The sequence below is a fragment of the Branchiostoma lanceolatum genome, chromosome 18 (genome assembly GCF_035083965.1).
Source record: "Branchiostoma lanceolatum isolate klBraLanc5 chromosome 18, klBraLanc5.hap2, whole genome shotgun sequence".
Classification (NCBI taxonomy): Eukaryota; Metazoa; Chordata; class Leptocardii; order Amphioxiformes; family Branchiostomatidae; genus Branchiostoma; species Branchiostoma lanceolatum.
The window spans coordinates 9,436,979-9,451,595 of record NC_089739.1 but is presented as its reverse complement, the minus strand read 5'-3'; the positions used below and the strand labels follow the sequence as shown (position 1 = coordinate 9,451,595).

Here is a 14,617-nt window from a genome sequence, read left to right as displayed (position 1 = left end):
AGTACACTTTATGCTATCTAGTGTACAATTGCAATACATTTGTGAGTCTAATGTGGGAGTACCTCAGTCTGTCTCTGTAGAATAACATTTTCACCACCGATCTCTGTAGAATGGAAATATTTGTTGACATAGAGCTTTTCTGTTAAGTGTGTTTATTTCAAAGATAAATGTGTTATTCACTTATTAATAAATTACCACAGTTAAACAAGCTGTTACAACCAAGACACCGTGATCTGACAATGGAAGTCACGGATATTCGGTAGGTCAAGTGGGCTTTCTTATCCGACTTTACTTTTAACTTTTCACCAAAAAATTAAAGCTATGGCAAAATTGCTTGTTCTGTCTTCCACACAGAAGTTTCATATGCAAACTAAAAACCACCATTTTCTCCCTACCGTAATATTAAATCCACACCTACATAATGTTAAAGCAGCTCTTATTTCAAATGATTCAAGCTGATGGATTGAGTGAGCTTCCGATTATATATTTTTCAGTGTCTTATATTGATGTCAGTTATTTATAATGTTTACTGTCTAGTGAATGAATATCATTTCTCAAATTAAATGGACATAGTTGCAACTACTGTTGCAGCGATCAATAAGTGTAATATATCATTAGCTTCCTCTTCCCACTAGCTTGCTCAGACCTTCTAGGTGCGGCCAATGTTTATTGGAGAAGGGGGATAATTTGTAATGTTCAACACGAGCCAGGTTCTCCATATAGCACGCCTAGAAAAGTTAGTGAACTTTTAGGCGTGCGGCATTGAGAACTTGGCCCATATTGAACATTGCAAATCTCCTCCAAATAAAGCACCTAGCAGGTTTGCACAGTAGGTTGAACTATCATTTTCTTTGCTTTTTCACAGGGAGGGAAGCGTGAAAGTCACTGTTCTCTTCAGAGGTGTACAGAAAGAGATGGAAACCATCAAAGGCACAGTAGAAAAAGCTGTAACAAGAGGAAACCTGGCAGATATTGGAGTGGATCCCTACTATTTCCACACTTTTGAGCACCGTAAGTACAATACCCAGTAGCCAATATCATAGTGTTTGTTTTGCATATATTTTGCCCAGAATCAAGGGTTTATGGGTTCAATCCGATTTTGTGCCCATGGGAAATTAGACCTTAGACTTTTTATCAGATAGGGAATGTTCCCAAGCAGCAAAATGTAAGTCCGAAGCTTAATCCTATTGTAGGTTTGTCCCGACTTTCACAGTTGAGCTAATCTTGATTGTGATGTTTCTGACTTTAATAGGGAACAGAGCTTTTATATTAAATACATATTATGCCTGTATGCAGACTGCATGATATGGAAAATGCATACTGTTTGACAGAATTTCTGCTTTTGTACATTTTAACATACCTGAATTGCTTCAGGTCCAAAGACGCCAGAACTGTCGTCTGGAGGTCAAGGTCAGGATAATCGACAAGACATTGGTAAGGCATTGATTAACACAGGATTGCATGTTTGTTGATTTATTTTTAAGTTCAATCTGTATCTGTATCTAGCATGTTGTTTCATGAATTCAAACTATTATAAAACCTACCTTACATCGTACATGTATGTAACATGATTGTACATGTATTACTTTTACTCATTGAATGTTCCTTGCCTTTCAACCCTGGGCAGGTATAGACGAATTAGGGAAATTCATCCTGAATAATTGACTTAAAATGTTAAAAGCAATTCATTTTTCGATTTTGTATTGATATGAGATTATTGCGCTTTCAAACTCTGGTATGTGAATATATTGATATCGAGAACAATTATAGTAGCCCTTTGTAAAAAAATGTGAATGCTGATGATTTTGTGATGTGTTTAAATGCTTTAAAAAGATATATTTTTGTAGTACTACCAACTTCAGCACCACCAGACAACAATGATGAACCCCAGAAGAATCTCCTGGAAGAAAAACTTGAAGAAATTTTTCATATTCAGGTGAAATAAAACCTAATTGCCTTTGATCCTAAGTTCATAATGTCTAGATTTTTAGGTACACAATAAAATTAATGTACTTTGTATGTTGAATGGCCAGGTTCTATTCCTGACATTCCTGGCTTAAGACATTATGCCCTTTGGAAAGGCACTTCACAAGACTTTCCTCACTCCACCCAGGTATAAAAATTGGGTACCTGAGTCAGGGCTCGGAGTACAATTGATGAGCAGATTGCAATTTGCAAGTGATTTTCAAGATTTGCATGTAAAGATAATTCAAGTTAGAAATATTGGTGGATCTTACATGTACAATGCCGACGGAAGATCCGGCCCAAATATTTGGCAAGACAGGCAAAAAATGACTGGTTCATTTTAGTAATGTTATCCATAAAAGTGTGTGTCTTCTAGTATTGGCTTGAAGATTTTTACTGCCTCTGTATTTAGATGTTCAACAGTTTAGTCTTCTAATAATGCTAATAGATTCTGAAGTTGCTACAACATGCATGTCAGGCTGAGTGTGTATGTACAGCAAAAGCAGTTACATACAAACTATGATATTGCAAGCTTTTCAAATTGCAAGTAAAATTTTGGACAACTTGCAATTTTGCAAGTAATTAACAAAAAAAGTATTTTGGGCCTTGCTGACACAGTTGGGGAGGTAAAAGGAGGTGGAAGGAGAGGGTTGGGCTCCACCTTCCAATACCATGCTCTAGACACAGTCGATAACAACCCAATGCCCCTTAAAATGGCTATGGGACTACCTTTTACCTTGTTTTACTTTCCACTTTTTTAAATTGATAGCCCACTGCTGCCAATCCCAATCCAGGGATCTCTGCAGCAGTTTAATCAAAATGCTGGATACTACATGTGTACCACTACTAAATTGGTTGATATCTGATTTAAGATGAAGAATATGCGACGAGACTTGTGACATATTTTTGACTGTTGTTATGATTTCAGTCAGAGGGCAGTGCCAATTCCACCACCAAGCTGCTAAAAGTGCTGAAGGATGTAGATGATTGGGCACTGTTCAGGCAGTGCTGTGACTTCATCAAACAAAGGATCAACCTTCCTGGTCTGAACAAACTGACTGCGCAAGACCTTAACACTGGAAAAGTCAAAACAGTCAGGTCAGTTTTTCACTGGCAACAGGAATGATGGTTGACAGTAGTACAACACAGATCTTTCACTTTTTTGTGTTTGTATTAACAATTAATTTTCAAATTGACAGCAGATTTGTTTGTTTTTAAGCTAAATAAAGGTTGCTGTTGGCACTGCATATAAGAAATGGCCTCATTGACTGATAATAAATGATTCGAAATTACTACATGTAGTTAGATACACCACTTTATTCTGATCAGTAATCTTTATTACGTTCCTACATATAGTATACATTAGTTATTCTAGCAACCTTGTTAACTCCAAAAACCTGCTGTTCAACCCAAAGTGGATTCAAATATGTACAATATTTACCATAGTTAACTTGGTATTCGCAAATGTTTGTTTTACTTTTGACTAAACAGTAGGTACAACAACATTCCACCAAACTACTCAGCAATCCAGACCACAGGAAATGGTGACTGTCTGTTCAATGCGGTCAGCTTGCTGTTGACTGGCACAGAGGACCATGCTACACTTCTCCGATTGGGAGCTTCTGTCTACGCTGGTCTGAATGCAAAAAATATTCTGGAGGAGGTACATATAATTGTCGTGATATTCTTAACTAATTTACTGCTAACAACTTAATAAGTGGTAGTCATAACAACAAACTGTCCTACATTTATACATGTACGTGTACTAAGTCTTGCTGTTAGAAAAAGCAAGTTGTGCCATTCTTAAAACAATTTCTATTCGTTTTGGCAATTTTGTACCTATTCATGATTCATGTCTTTTGTGTTTAACCCCATACATTTGCAATGTTACGTTTCGCCCAATCTTGCCAATGCTGACAGAAGGATTTTTTTTTAGATCCCTCAATTTGGGTCTGTCTTCATGTCTAATTTAAAGCACTTCTTACTCAGTCCATTGTCTTCCCAAAAACCCCTCTTTGCACAAGTTATTGTTAAAGCAAACAAAAACAAAATACCTGTAAAATGTAAAATACCTGTGTTTTTTTTTCTATCAGAGTGTAGGTCTCACATATATTATAGTCTAAAAGTGTTGTGTATTCGGGACAGTATGTTGCAGAAGGAATGGCAGAGAGTAAGGAAAATGTGGAAGCATTTGTCCATGAGTATTGTAAGGACACTAGCCTCCTAAAGGAAAAACAGCAAGACCCTAAAGAGATACTGAAGCATGCTATCATGAAGGAGGCAAGATTGACTGCAAAAATCAAAGAATACTCAGGTAATATAGTATTACTATCATTATCCATTACACAGCAATTCTTTTTCATGCAATTTTTCGGCCTTCATTACAATGAATGACATTCCTTTACAATGTATACTTGTTAGCCACAACATCTGTTTGGATGGTAGACCTTGATGAAGATAACTTCTTACACTGTCCTGATCTGTTCATCATATATGATCTTTGTCTCTCTCTTGGTGAAAAGTGTCTTGGTGACTGCAAATGTTTTATTGGCCAACAAAAATCATGTATCAACCTCTTGAAAACTCAGATTTGAAAAGGTCATGACCAAACAAATTATTTCATAGTTTACCTAAACCTCAACATTTGGCAAAGCAACCCTACCAATTGCATGTGGGATCAGTTGTCTTTTTTTTCTTAAGGTTGTTTTCACATAGAAAACTGTGTCAGTGTGGAAATGAAGAGATACGCACTGCAGACCTTTGGACATGAGACCTGGTAATCGTTCGCTGTATAGATCTCTTCTTTTATTTCCAAAATGCCACAATTTTCAATCTAAAAACAGCCTTAAGTTTCGAAAAAGCTGGCACCTTTCCATGTGAAATAAGTACTTACTAATCGATTTGCTTAAATTCTGCAGATGAACTGCATTGTCTGAAATTATTTGTCATTAGTCATAATTATGCTGATCCAAGTCTGAGGTTGATTGGATTGGGTGTGTAATAGACTAATACTATCCATTCCAATATTTGCTGTGCATGCATTATTTTCCACTGGATGATCTTGTCAAATTTTGTCAATTTCTTTTACAGGGAATCTGCAAATCCGGTTTTTGGCAGGGTTTGTCGAGCATGACATTCTTCTGCACTGTGAGGTCAAACGGGAAGGCTATGATGAAGTTTTGCTCCACTCAGGTCTTGAGAATGGACCAATGCTGGAGATCATGCTGGTGCATTTTAGTGAGGAATCGGCCGAACCCAACCACTTTGTTGGGTTAGTCAAAAATGATGAGGAAGGTATGATTTATCAATTGATTTTACACATTTTTCTTTTGCCCTTGTTGATGCATAGAAGTTCTGAATAATGTGTCTCTCCATTACTGTAACAGTTAACAGCTAAAGTTACTGTGGTGAAAGAAAAAAGTACTTAGAAGTACTGTGACAATGAAGTTTGGAAAAATGTTAACTGAATAAGGGGCTTTCAAGAATAATATCAAGATTATCATTATGATAGCAAATTATAAATAATTTTTGTCTGTTTTACAAATGTATTGGTGTGAGTTGAAGGATAAGGTATTCTTCCTATAAAGAGGTTTCTGCCTTTAGTGTGTCACTTTTCTTTTCGCAACTGATATTCTTCATTTCTCTTTTTTTACTCAATGATGCAGAACCCCCTGAAACCTCATCATACAACAACTTGATGAAAATGGTTAAGGATTGTGACCTTGATAAGGATGAGGTAATAGCCAGGACCTTTGTAACTGTTGTAGCTGAGAGGCTGAACGTCCATACATTTGAAAACTTCTTCAAGGAAGGACACTCAAGCAGGAAGGCGCTCGAAGAGGTATGAAAGAAAAAATTATAGATGATCATGATTGTACATGTAGTGGTGATTAGATATCACATTAAACTGTTGCAATGATTATTGTAAACTAGATTTTAAAGTCCTGGAAAGCATCATACTGGTTAAAGCCATAATTTTAGATTTGAACATTCAATCACAAACTCAACAATTTTGAGGACAAAATGTTTAACTGGTTTTGCATTTTGACCTGTGTCACAATTTTTAGCAAGTTTAGGTGTATGACTTTTCCTTTTGTTTTTGCCAAATTTTGGAAGAAAACTGGTATCATTTTGTCTTGGAAGGGTTGGAATTCAGGTTACTGTGACGGAATGCAAAACATCATGTAAGGAACTTACTAAGAAGCATTTGAACTTAAAGGAACATAATGAAACAAGTGTAAACAAAATCAACCTTTTTAACTTAATTGTGTATTTTAGTACACCTCTATGTTTTGTATACATGTATGTTGCATAATGTGGATTTTTAAGCCTTTGCAGCCTTGATTGAAGAATGTAATCACTGCCTTAAACCCTGACTTGTAGTAACCGTTGTACTTGTAGTTACAAAAGCTGGAATAACAGGACCTGAATTTACATGACTGTATGCTGAATCTATTTTAAGTATATCATTGAGTCTTGCATACAAAGAACTCTACCTGATATCTTTAAAAGTTAGACTAAGTGCATCAGATGTAAAGGTTTGTCATACGTAATGTTTTTTTAAATGCACACTCAGGTAATTACTTTTCTTTCAACAGGTTGTAAAGCTGTGGGTAAAGGAGAAAGGGGATGATGCAACACGCCCTGAACTTAAGCAAGCCTTTGCTGATGCAAAGAATCACAGGCCAGCTGCAAGTGACTGTGAGCCAAATATTTGATGCATTTTTTATCAGATTCTTTGTAATCCGTGAATGTAATCCCTATGCAGAATACAGCATGTAACTTTATCTGCACATGTTAGTGGCTGGGAGTTTATCATGTTGCACCAATGCTGTTCAAGACAGAAGCTAATGCCATACACTTTTGTGGGCACCAGTGCCATGCTCAAACATTTGGGTACACTACAATTTCAAAAGATTTGTCACAGGAATTGTCACTGTTCACTGTCAAAGAAATTTCTCACCTTCTCCAAGCTGGCCAAAATGTAATATATTTAGTAACTATGGTACCCAATTTCACCTCTTTTCTATGGAACAAGTTTTTAAACTGATACATTCAACATAGCAAGTTCAAATCCTTGTGTTGGATGTTACGGCTTAGAACCTTTTTTATACTGATTTCTGCCAGATACAGATGAACTTTCATGCTAACTTTTTTCTCTCTGTTTTTTTTCAGTACCCAGTGATGTCGAAATTGATGCATCCAAAGAAGATTCCGAAGCAGAGATTGCAGTGCAAGGTAAAGTGATGCCAGTTGTGAAGACATTATAAACTTACAGGTAATATGGTGTTGCTCTCTCTCTCTCTCTCTTTCAAATAAGTAATTTGAAAGTGGCATTTAATCATTCGCCAATTATGTATTTTCTGAGGCGGACGATAATGGGTAAGCCTGGCACAATTACCCATTCAAGTATAAATACATGTACATGCTCGCACGGCGTTAAACAGGCGGAGAAAAACTTACAGACCATGCATTTTCTTTTTAGAAGAGCTTATATTTCTGCCCATGGGTTTAACATTTGGCTCTGTCCGCGCGGTTTTAAGATAAATAACGGTTTGAATAAATTGGACATTAAATGGTCATGTTACGTTAGGACCAACAGATTATATAACTCATTTCTCCACTACACTATCCGTCTGTACAACAGACAATTGCAGACTTCCAGGATCACGTGAAGTCTACTGTTTTAAAAGCCTTGAGCAGGCTACATTATTTGAGATTACTGTGTCTAAGCAAGGCATGTGTGTAGCCGATCTGGTTCAGGTGTATTTGTCACTTATCCGCCCCGTCCTGGAGTATGGACACGTCCTGCTGGTCGGTTGCAACGAAGAACTGGCGGCATCTATGTGGCATAGTGGCAGATCAGCATCCAGCTATGAACCAATGAGACCCAGGTTCAATCCCCAGTGGAGTACCCAGACATGTCTGGACACGCGCGCATCCAGACGTTGTTCTCTTGGGAAAGGCACTTAACACATATTTCCCATGTGCCAAGCCCAGCAGTGGGGTTTGGGTTGGCGTTAGGAAGGGCATCCAGCTGTAAAAACTCTTGCTACAAAATATACTTGCACTTGCTGAGGAGTTCTGAGAGAGAGAGAGAGAGAGAGAGAGAGAGTTGAATGGAATATATTGAATTGAGACTGCGTCATAGTTGTTGTTGTGTCATATTGTGTGTATGTGTATAGATATGTTGTATAAGATCAAAGTAATTCAGAAGTGCATGTTTTTGTATGAACTACTAGTATATGTACTTCTGCGATGTTGATTTAAACAAAATAATAAAGAGTTGAAAGATATGAAAATTGAGGGATAAGATTATGTTCCCTTCAGAATTCTGAACTCCTATTTATATTTAAGTGGACAATGCACCCTCCCTTGATGTTTCGATCATAGAATGGGATTAAGATAAACATATTTTGCTGTATGCTTAAATTTCCTCTCAGTTTCTGGGCCCCCAGCCGATGACGGTGTTGAGAATACTGCATTCAACAATCTATCACAGATAGGTAAGGTAGATTTTATGCTATATCCGCTCTCTATAATAGTCTATTGTCACATTCAATTTTGCTTTTGAACGTATTACTGTTGAGGGTGCTTTTGTTTCTTTTGCTGCTGGGCTTCTGTATTTATTTCAACCACAATACTACATGTAAATGATGCAGCATCAGTGCATAGTTTTTGTTTTGAATATCATGTACTTTGTAAGACATCACAAGTCTTTCTCATCCTTGTCTGGCTCACCAATTTTCCCAATTTGAAAGTGGTCTAAACTTTCTTGTCAACTTAAAAGTATAGATAGCCTCCGTAGATAAATCAGGTAATTAACATGAATTAAAGTAACCATCTTCTAGACCAAGTAATACATTTTCATGGTGTCTTTGGATTGTATTCATTCATGAAATAGAAAAATGTACTTTTGAATCTGTCATTCATCTTTGTCCTATAGGTGAGGAAGAAAACAAAACTGCAGAGAGCCAAGAGACATCATTTCCTTATGATGCTCTTCTCTTGTACGAAGAGAATGATCCTGACATAGACCAAGTCAGAAACATCAGAAAGTTGTTGGAATCTTGGGAAGTGTCCCTTTGCGATCCATATGATCACAGCCAGCGTGACCAAATGGAAGTTTTTGAACAGTCGCTGAAAGAGAGTCGCCATGCTGTGGTGTTTTTGACACAAAATGTGCTCAAGAACATCAAAGAAAACAGGAAAGGGCAAACCTCCTTTAGGATGTCCACTTTCTTGTGTGAGATGCTCAATAAGCATGTGAAGGTTGGCTCCCAGCAACTTGTGCCTGTTAAGTTGGCTGATGGGCAAACTCCCTTGATCCTCAGCAACTTTCAGATGCTGATCCCAGATACAAAGGGCTTCGAAAGGAGACTCTTCAAGTCTTTGGCAAAGCCAGGAGGTAGATACATGTGTCTATTACAGTAGTCATTTATAATTGGAGAATGGGGTACTTGTACATGTAAATGAATATTATTATTTTATTTGTGCATTTTAGGTCGTATTGAAACTATTTGTGTCAAATTTTAACTCAAGTTGGTGTTTGGCCACATTTAGTTGTCAATGATGATAATAACCTTGCTGTGCACACAAATGACAGACACTGAATTTTGCTATGACACTTGACAGCCAGTCACCTATTTTGATCTTGAACCAATTGGGGAAAAGTGTTTCAATTTACTTTTTTGTGTACAATGTAAATTTATGTAGTGCATGCATCTGCTGCTTTTAAGCCACTGCGCCATAGATTTTGACAAGACCCAGTGATCGATGACAACAACCAAAACGTACATGTAAATACATTTATAAAACATACAGCAAAGGAGGCTGACTAACAACAAAAATACGGTTTATGATATACATGTGGTGCACAGCTTTGATTTCATCTATAGCTAAGACCTAGTATTATTTTGACATCATGATGTTGTCAATTGTGCAATTTGCATTTGTGCATTATAGGTCTGGAACTTAATCTCAAATCATAAGTTTGATTTTTGCGTCATATTGTCTGCAGGTATTTCTGATCATCAGATACAACAGAAGGTGAAATACATCAAGGGAAGGTGTCCATTGAAGGAGGGAGAGGATGGGACCAAGCTGGTGGAACAACTGGCCTCAAAGCTCGACATTCCATCAGATGTGGTGTCTAATATCCATGTCGAATTCGGAGGTCTCAGTGCCATGCTAGCAGAGGTATATGCCAAAGACATGAAATTAGAGAATTTCCTGTGAGCTGTTCCTTATTTTGCTTCTCAATCTGTAACAAAATTTTCTGTATCATTCTGTTTCTGTCAATTACACAGTTGAATTTTTGTTTTTAGTTTCTGTTAAATTGATACTAATCCTTTTTGTGCATAAAGTTGAAAAGAAATTGGAACAGGCACATGAAAACTTCATAATACACATATTGAAAATTCTGTATCATTCTGTTTTTGTCAATAGTGCATTTTGCATACATGTAACTATCATTTGTTCTAAAACATACTTGCCTCATAGGCTGTCAGTAGCATGTACACTTTACATAGACTACCACATAATATTGTATTATATGGATTGGTTAGCCTAATAGAATGTTACATATGTATCTATGTACCAGTTAATGCCATACTTTGTCCCTTGTACAATTGTTGTGCAATAAAGTTATTATTATTACTTTACATGCACATGCTATAGTCAGCAATTATGAGCCACCAAATTTTTGTTGTATAGCATTAAAGAAATATAACATATCTACATGTGCATGTATCTTCTAACCTTTTGCAGCTAGTCAGTTAAAGAGTAAATAGGAAGTCTGAAGCAGATCTTCTGATTAGCTTGTACTTTGTGTGCAAAGGTGCTGAGGTGTTGGCGAGCCCGGCATGGTGAGGATGCAACAGAAGCAGTGCTGGATGCCAAAATTCAGAAGTTGGTGGCCGAGCGGAGTGACAGCTCAACTGGTCCTGGGTCAGACCAGCCCACTTCAACTGAAGGTGGGGCTTATATTTAACAAGTGCCGACGTTTCAATGACTGTCGGTCAATCATCTTCAGGGCAATTATGACATATCACTCACTCACTCACTCATGACCCATGACCTCAGTGGTCGTAGGGGCGTCATACTCTGGTAATTATATGTAAATAAACAGACTGGTGTATATCTAAAGATAGTCATATTCTTTTTGTATCCGTGAACTGTACTAGTTCTTTCGTTTTGTTGTGACCTGTACTTAGCCAAGTGTGGCAGAAATGTGCAATAAAGGTCTTCATTCATATTTTATGTAACTTTTCCAAGTAACAATGAAAGTACTACTCTGAACTACATAATATTTAAGATTTTGGCAACTTCTTTATTTAGGTACCAGTAACTCTCCACCCAAAGGCCCTGAAATCTACATTGGAGGTGGCGTCAAAAATCTTCAGGATGGGCATTACAATGAGATGAACGTTGGAGGGGCCAGACCTAGCAAAAAAGACCACAGCAAGGGAACACGGCAAGGAAAGGATGGTAAGATTTTTAGTTAAAGTACTTTTGTACACCATAATCATGGTGTATAGATCAGTACCCATCTGTTTCCACAATGTATGTGATTGCATAGCTCTTTGGCCACACAGCTGTGAAAGCACTACTGCAGGAAGCTAGTCAACTCTTTGTGCGTTCAACTCTTATACACTTTCTTTTAAGTGCTGAGTGCTAATCACAGATAGAAGTCTTTCGTATGATTCTGTTGCGGAATCAAACCCACATTCTACTACATACAAATCAGGTACTTTGCTCACAAGGCTATTGAAACAGTTGAATCAGATGAATCAGTTTTCATGAAAGTTAAGAATGGTTTGTTAAATGCCAGTTATCTGATGTTTCTCATAGTGACCATGCTCTTTTCAGGCCATAGAAAACCTCAAAACAGTGGGAGCAGCATGGGCAAAGTTAACATTGCTGGAGAGGTGGGAAACATGCAGAGGGGAGACTACAACGTGATGAACATTTTACCACAGTCTGGACCAGACAGCACAAACAACAACATGGATGCTGGGAGTGCTTCAATGCCAGCTTCAAGTGAGTATTCTTCCATCTCAGCTTTCTTATTCTGTGCTCTTGTGTATACATTTTTTGTACCATCCCACATTGATGCTCTCAGCCTCTGCCTGCAATCATTAACCATTTGTCCCTGTCTCCCTCTATGTGTACATTGTTGCAAGTCATGAAAGGTATCTTGTATACACAGTCTGTCTTCACTTGTCTTAAATGTAGGTTGCATAAAACACTTGGTTGTGTACAAAGGGTCTTTTTACTCAGTGACTTAAGGCCAACCTGATGAAACTATTCATAACAAGATTGGCAACATAAAAAGATGTTGCCATGGCGACGGTGGTCTCTGTTAACGTTTTCGTTTTTAGCCCACATGCAAATAAGGACCTCGCATAAATCATATCAGTCGATCACCTTCTCTGCCAAAATAACACAAGTTGTCCAATGTATGAAAATCTTGTTTTCACAAAAAAGATATCGTACCATTTCCTCATAAATTATGTAAATGAGGCCCTCTATGCAAGATCTGTGCCTAATAGTGGCCACATTTACTTAAAACTTCCAAATGGTGCAAAAATGAAATCCCCATCATTTACCACTATGGATTTATAGTATTTTGTCATTAATTATGCAAATTAAGTATCAATTTGCATAATTGATATCTATTGATCTTCATCTCTTTCTGAGTTACATATGTCATGTGTTTGAGAGTCCTATGATAGAATTCAGCTGATCTATTAACTGTCCTCATTAATTATGCAAATCATATAGTGATTTGCATAATTGGCATATGATTATGTAAATCATCACTTAAGCTATCTACACACAAAAAATTATGATGATCCGTCATCCCCTTCTTGCGTTATTCTCTTTCAAAGTTTGAGTCAAAATCAGCTCCTGCAGTTCCAAAAAAAGCCGCTAGGGGGTCCAAATCTACAGGACATATTATCCTAACAAAGAGATATCTACCACTTAAAAATCATGACTATAGCATGTTCAGAAGACGAGATTTGAAAAATGAAAGTTCTCCTGCAGTACCATAGAAAGTCGCTAGGGGCCCCAAAATCCAATCGTTACCAAGTCTCCCACAGACCTACCCACCTACAAAATATGAAGACAATACATTTAGGTATTCTTGAGTTATCGTCCCATGGACTTTCACATTCCTGTACAATTCCTAGAATTCTTGCAATCTGCACACAATATAGTAAAAATTTGGCTCGCCCCTGAGGCGTCGCCAAAAACAACATTGTTAATGTACATGTGTCTTCTATGCCCTGGTATACCCCCTTGCTATAGATTTCCTTCTTGTGATATTCAGCTACCTCATAAAGGTGGCAAATCATTGATTTCTGTATCTTAACTCTTCGCTTTTGATTATTGACTGTGTACTGTATGTAAATGCATGTTTATTTGTATACACACTAATGAGTGACAGAGAAAATGTGAGCTAAAGTAGCACTTGCTGACTTGAACATCTTCTTGGGCAGACACCACAAGAGCTGTCACTGAAGAGGATTTTCAAGAAATCCAAGAACATGTCGGTTCAAAGTGGAAGAAAGTTGCAGATTTACTTGGCTTAACAGATGGACAGATTGATTGTGTTGACCATGATCACAGAGACAAGGCTTTAGATGAAAAGGTAAACATGCACTATTTTATGTCAAAGGGGGGACATTATATATTGTGTCATTGGTCAAAGTTAATTTCAAGATTGGAATTAATTTTAATTACATGTAATGTGGAATTTCAAACTGTGTTTTCATAAAATAAATGATTATATACTCCATGCAGAAAAAAAAATCTTTGAGGTTTTGTCTCATCGAAAGCATTTCAAAGATGCAAAAACCTACTCCTATATATTGATGGGATATTCATTGGTTTTACATGGAACTATAGAATGATATTTTCTGCCTCAAGACTGTTATAAGAAAGAAAACGTTTTGTGCCTTTTTTTTGCAGAAATTCTAAATTTGTGGTGAATTTGGAATAGAAACCGTTTGATAATGTATTATAGATTATTTCTCCACATTCAACTTAAAACAACTGACCCATCTTATCTTTATTAATAATAGGTATACCAGATGCTTCGGAAGTGGAAACAGCAGAAGGGTGAGAGTGCAACATTGGCTGCTCTTACTCAAGCTTTGAAACAAGAAGGTCTGGATGATGTTGCACGGAGACTAAAAGACTAACAAACCTCTACAAGGATGTCGGCATATATAGGGATGTCTTGTGCTATGTTTTGTGCTGTTTTGCATTTCCAGCATCTCTACATGCATCAATTCCCTGTTATTATGTTTTTATGATGATAAGCTATTATTTTGTGTTTGCACAGGATGACAGCTAGTAAGTCTTTTCACCCTTCCCAATTTTGTGTCAAATATTGATAATCAAACAACGGTTGAACAGGGGCCAATGTAGCAAAATGTAAGAAAAATAAGTCCCCAAAGAATTTGAATGCCTTCTGATATTTTGTTGCCAAAGTTCACCTTGTACGTGTATAACTGTTTTTTTCTTCTTCTCAACATCATGTTCTTGTTGCACTGTATATATCGCATGTGGGCACAGAATTGCTACTTATAGATACACTATCTTGGAACTGGACAGTTCATTTAACTTTAATGATGTAAGACTT

At 37.1% G+C, this 14,617-nt stretch overlaps 1 protein-coding gene across 1 annotated transcript; it reads left to right on the top strand.

Moving 5' to 3' along the window:
- The first annotated feature begins 187 nt into the window (after positions 1–187).
- LOC136424714 (uncharacterized) lies at positions 188–14,174 on the top strand. The gene is made up of 19 exons (XM_066413336.1): positions 188–259; positions 866–1,011; positions 1,375–1,434; positions 1,848–1,936; positions 2,894–3,063; positions 3,457–3,628; positions 4,111–4,279; positions 5,056–5,259; positions 5,631–5,806; positions 6,564–6,666; positions 7,141–7,203; positions 8,409–8,471; positions 8,912–9,373; positions 9,986–10,164; positions 10,805–10,940; positions 11,305–11,454; positions 11,836–12,006; positions 13,470–13,621; positions 14,055–14,174. The coding sequence occupies exons 1-19, from the start codon at positions 240–242 to the stop codon at positions 14,172–14,174; spliced, it is 2,805 nt and encodes a 934-aa protein (XP_066269433.1). The 5' UTR covers positions 188–239.
- The last annotated feature ends 443 nt before the right edge of the window (positions 14,175–14,617 follow it).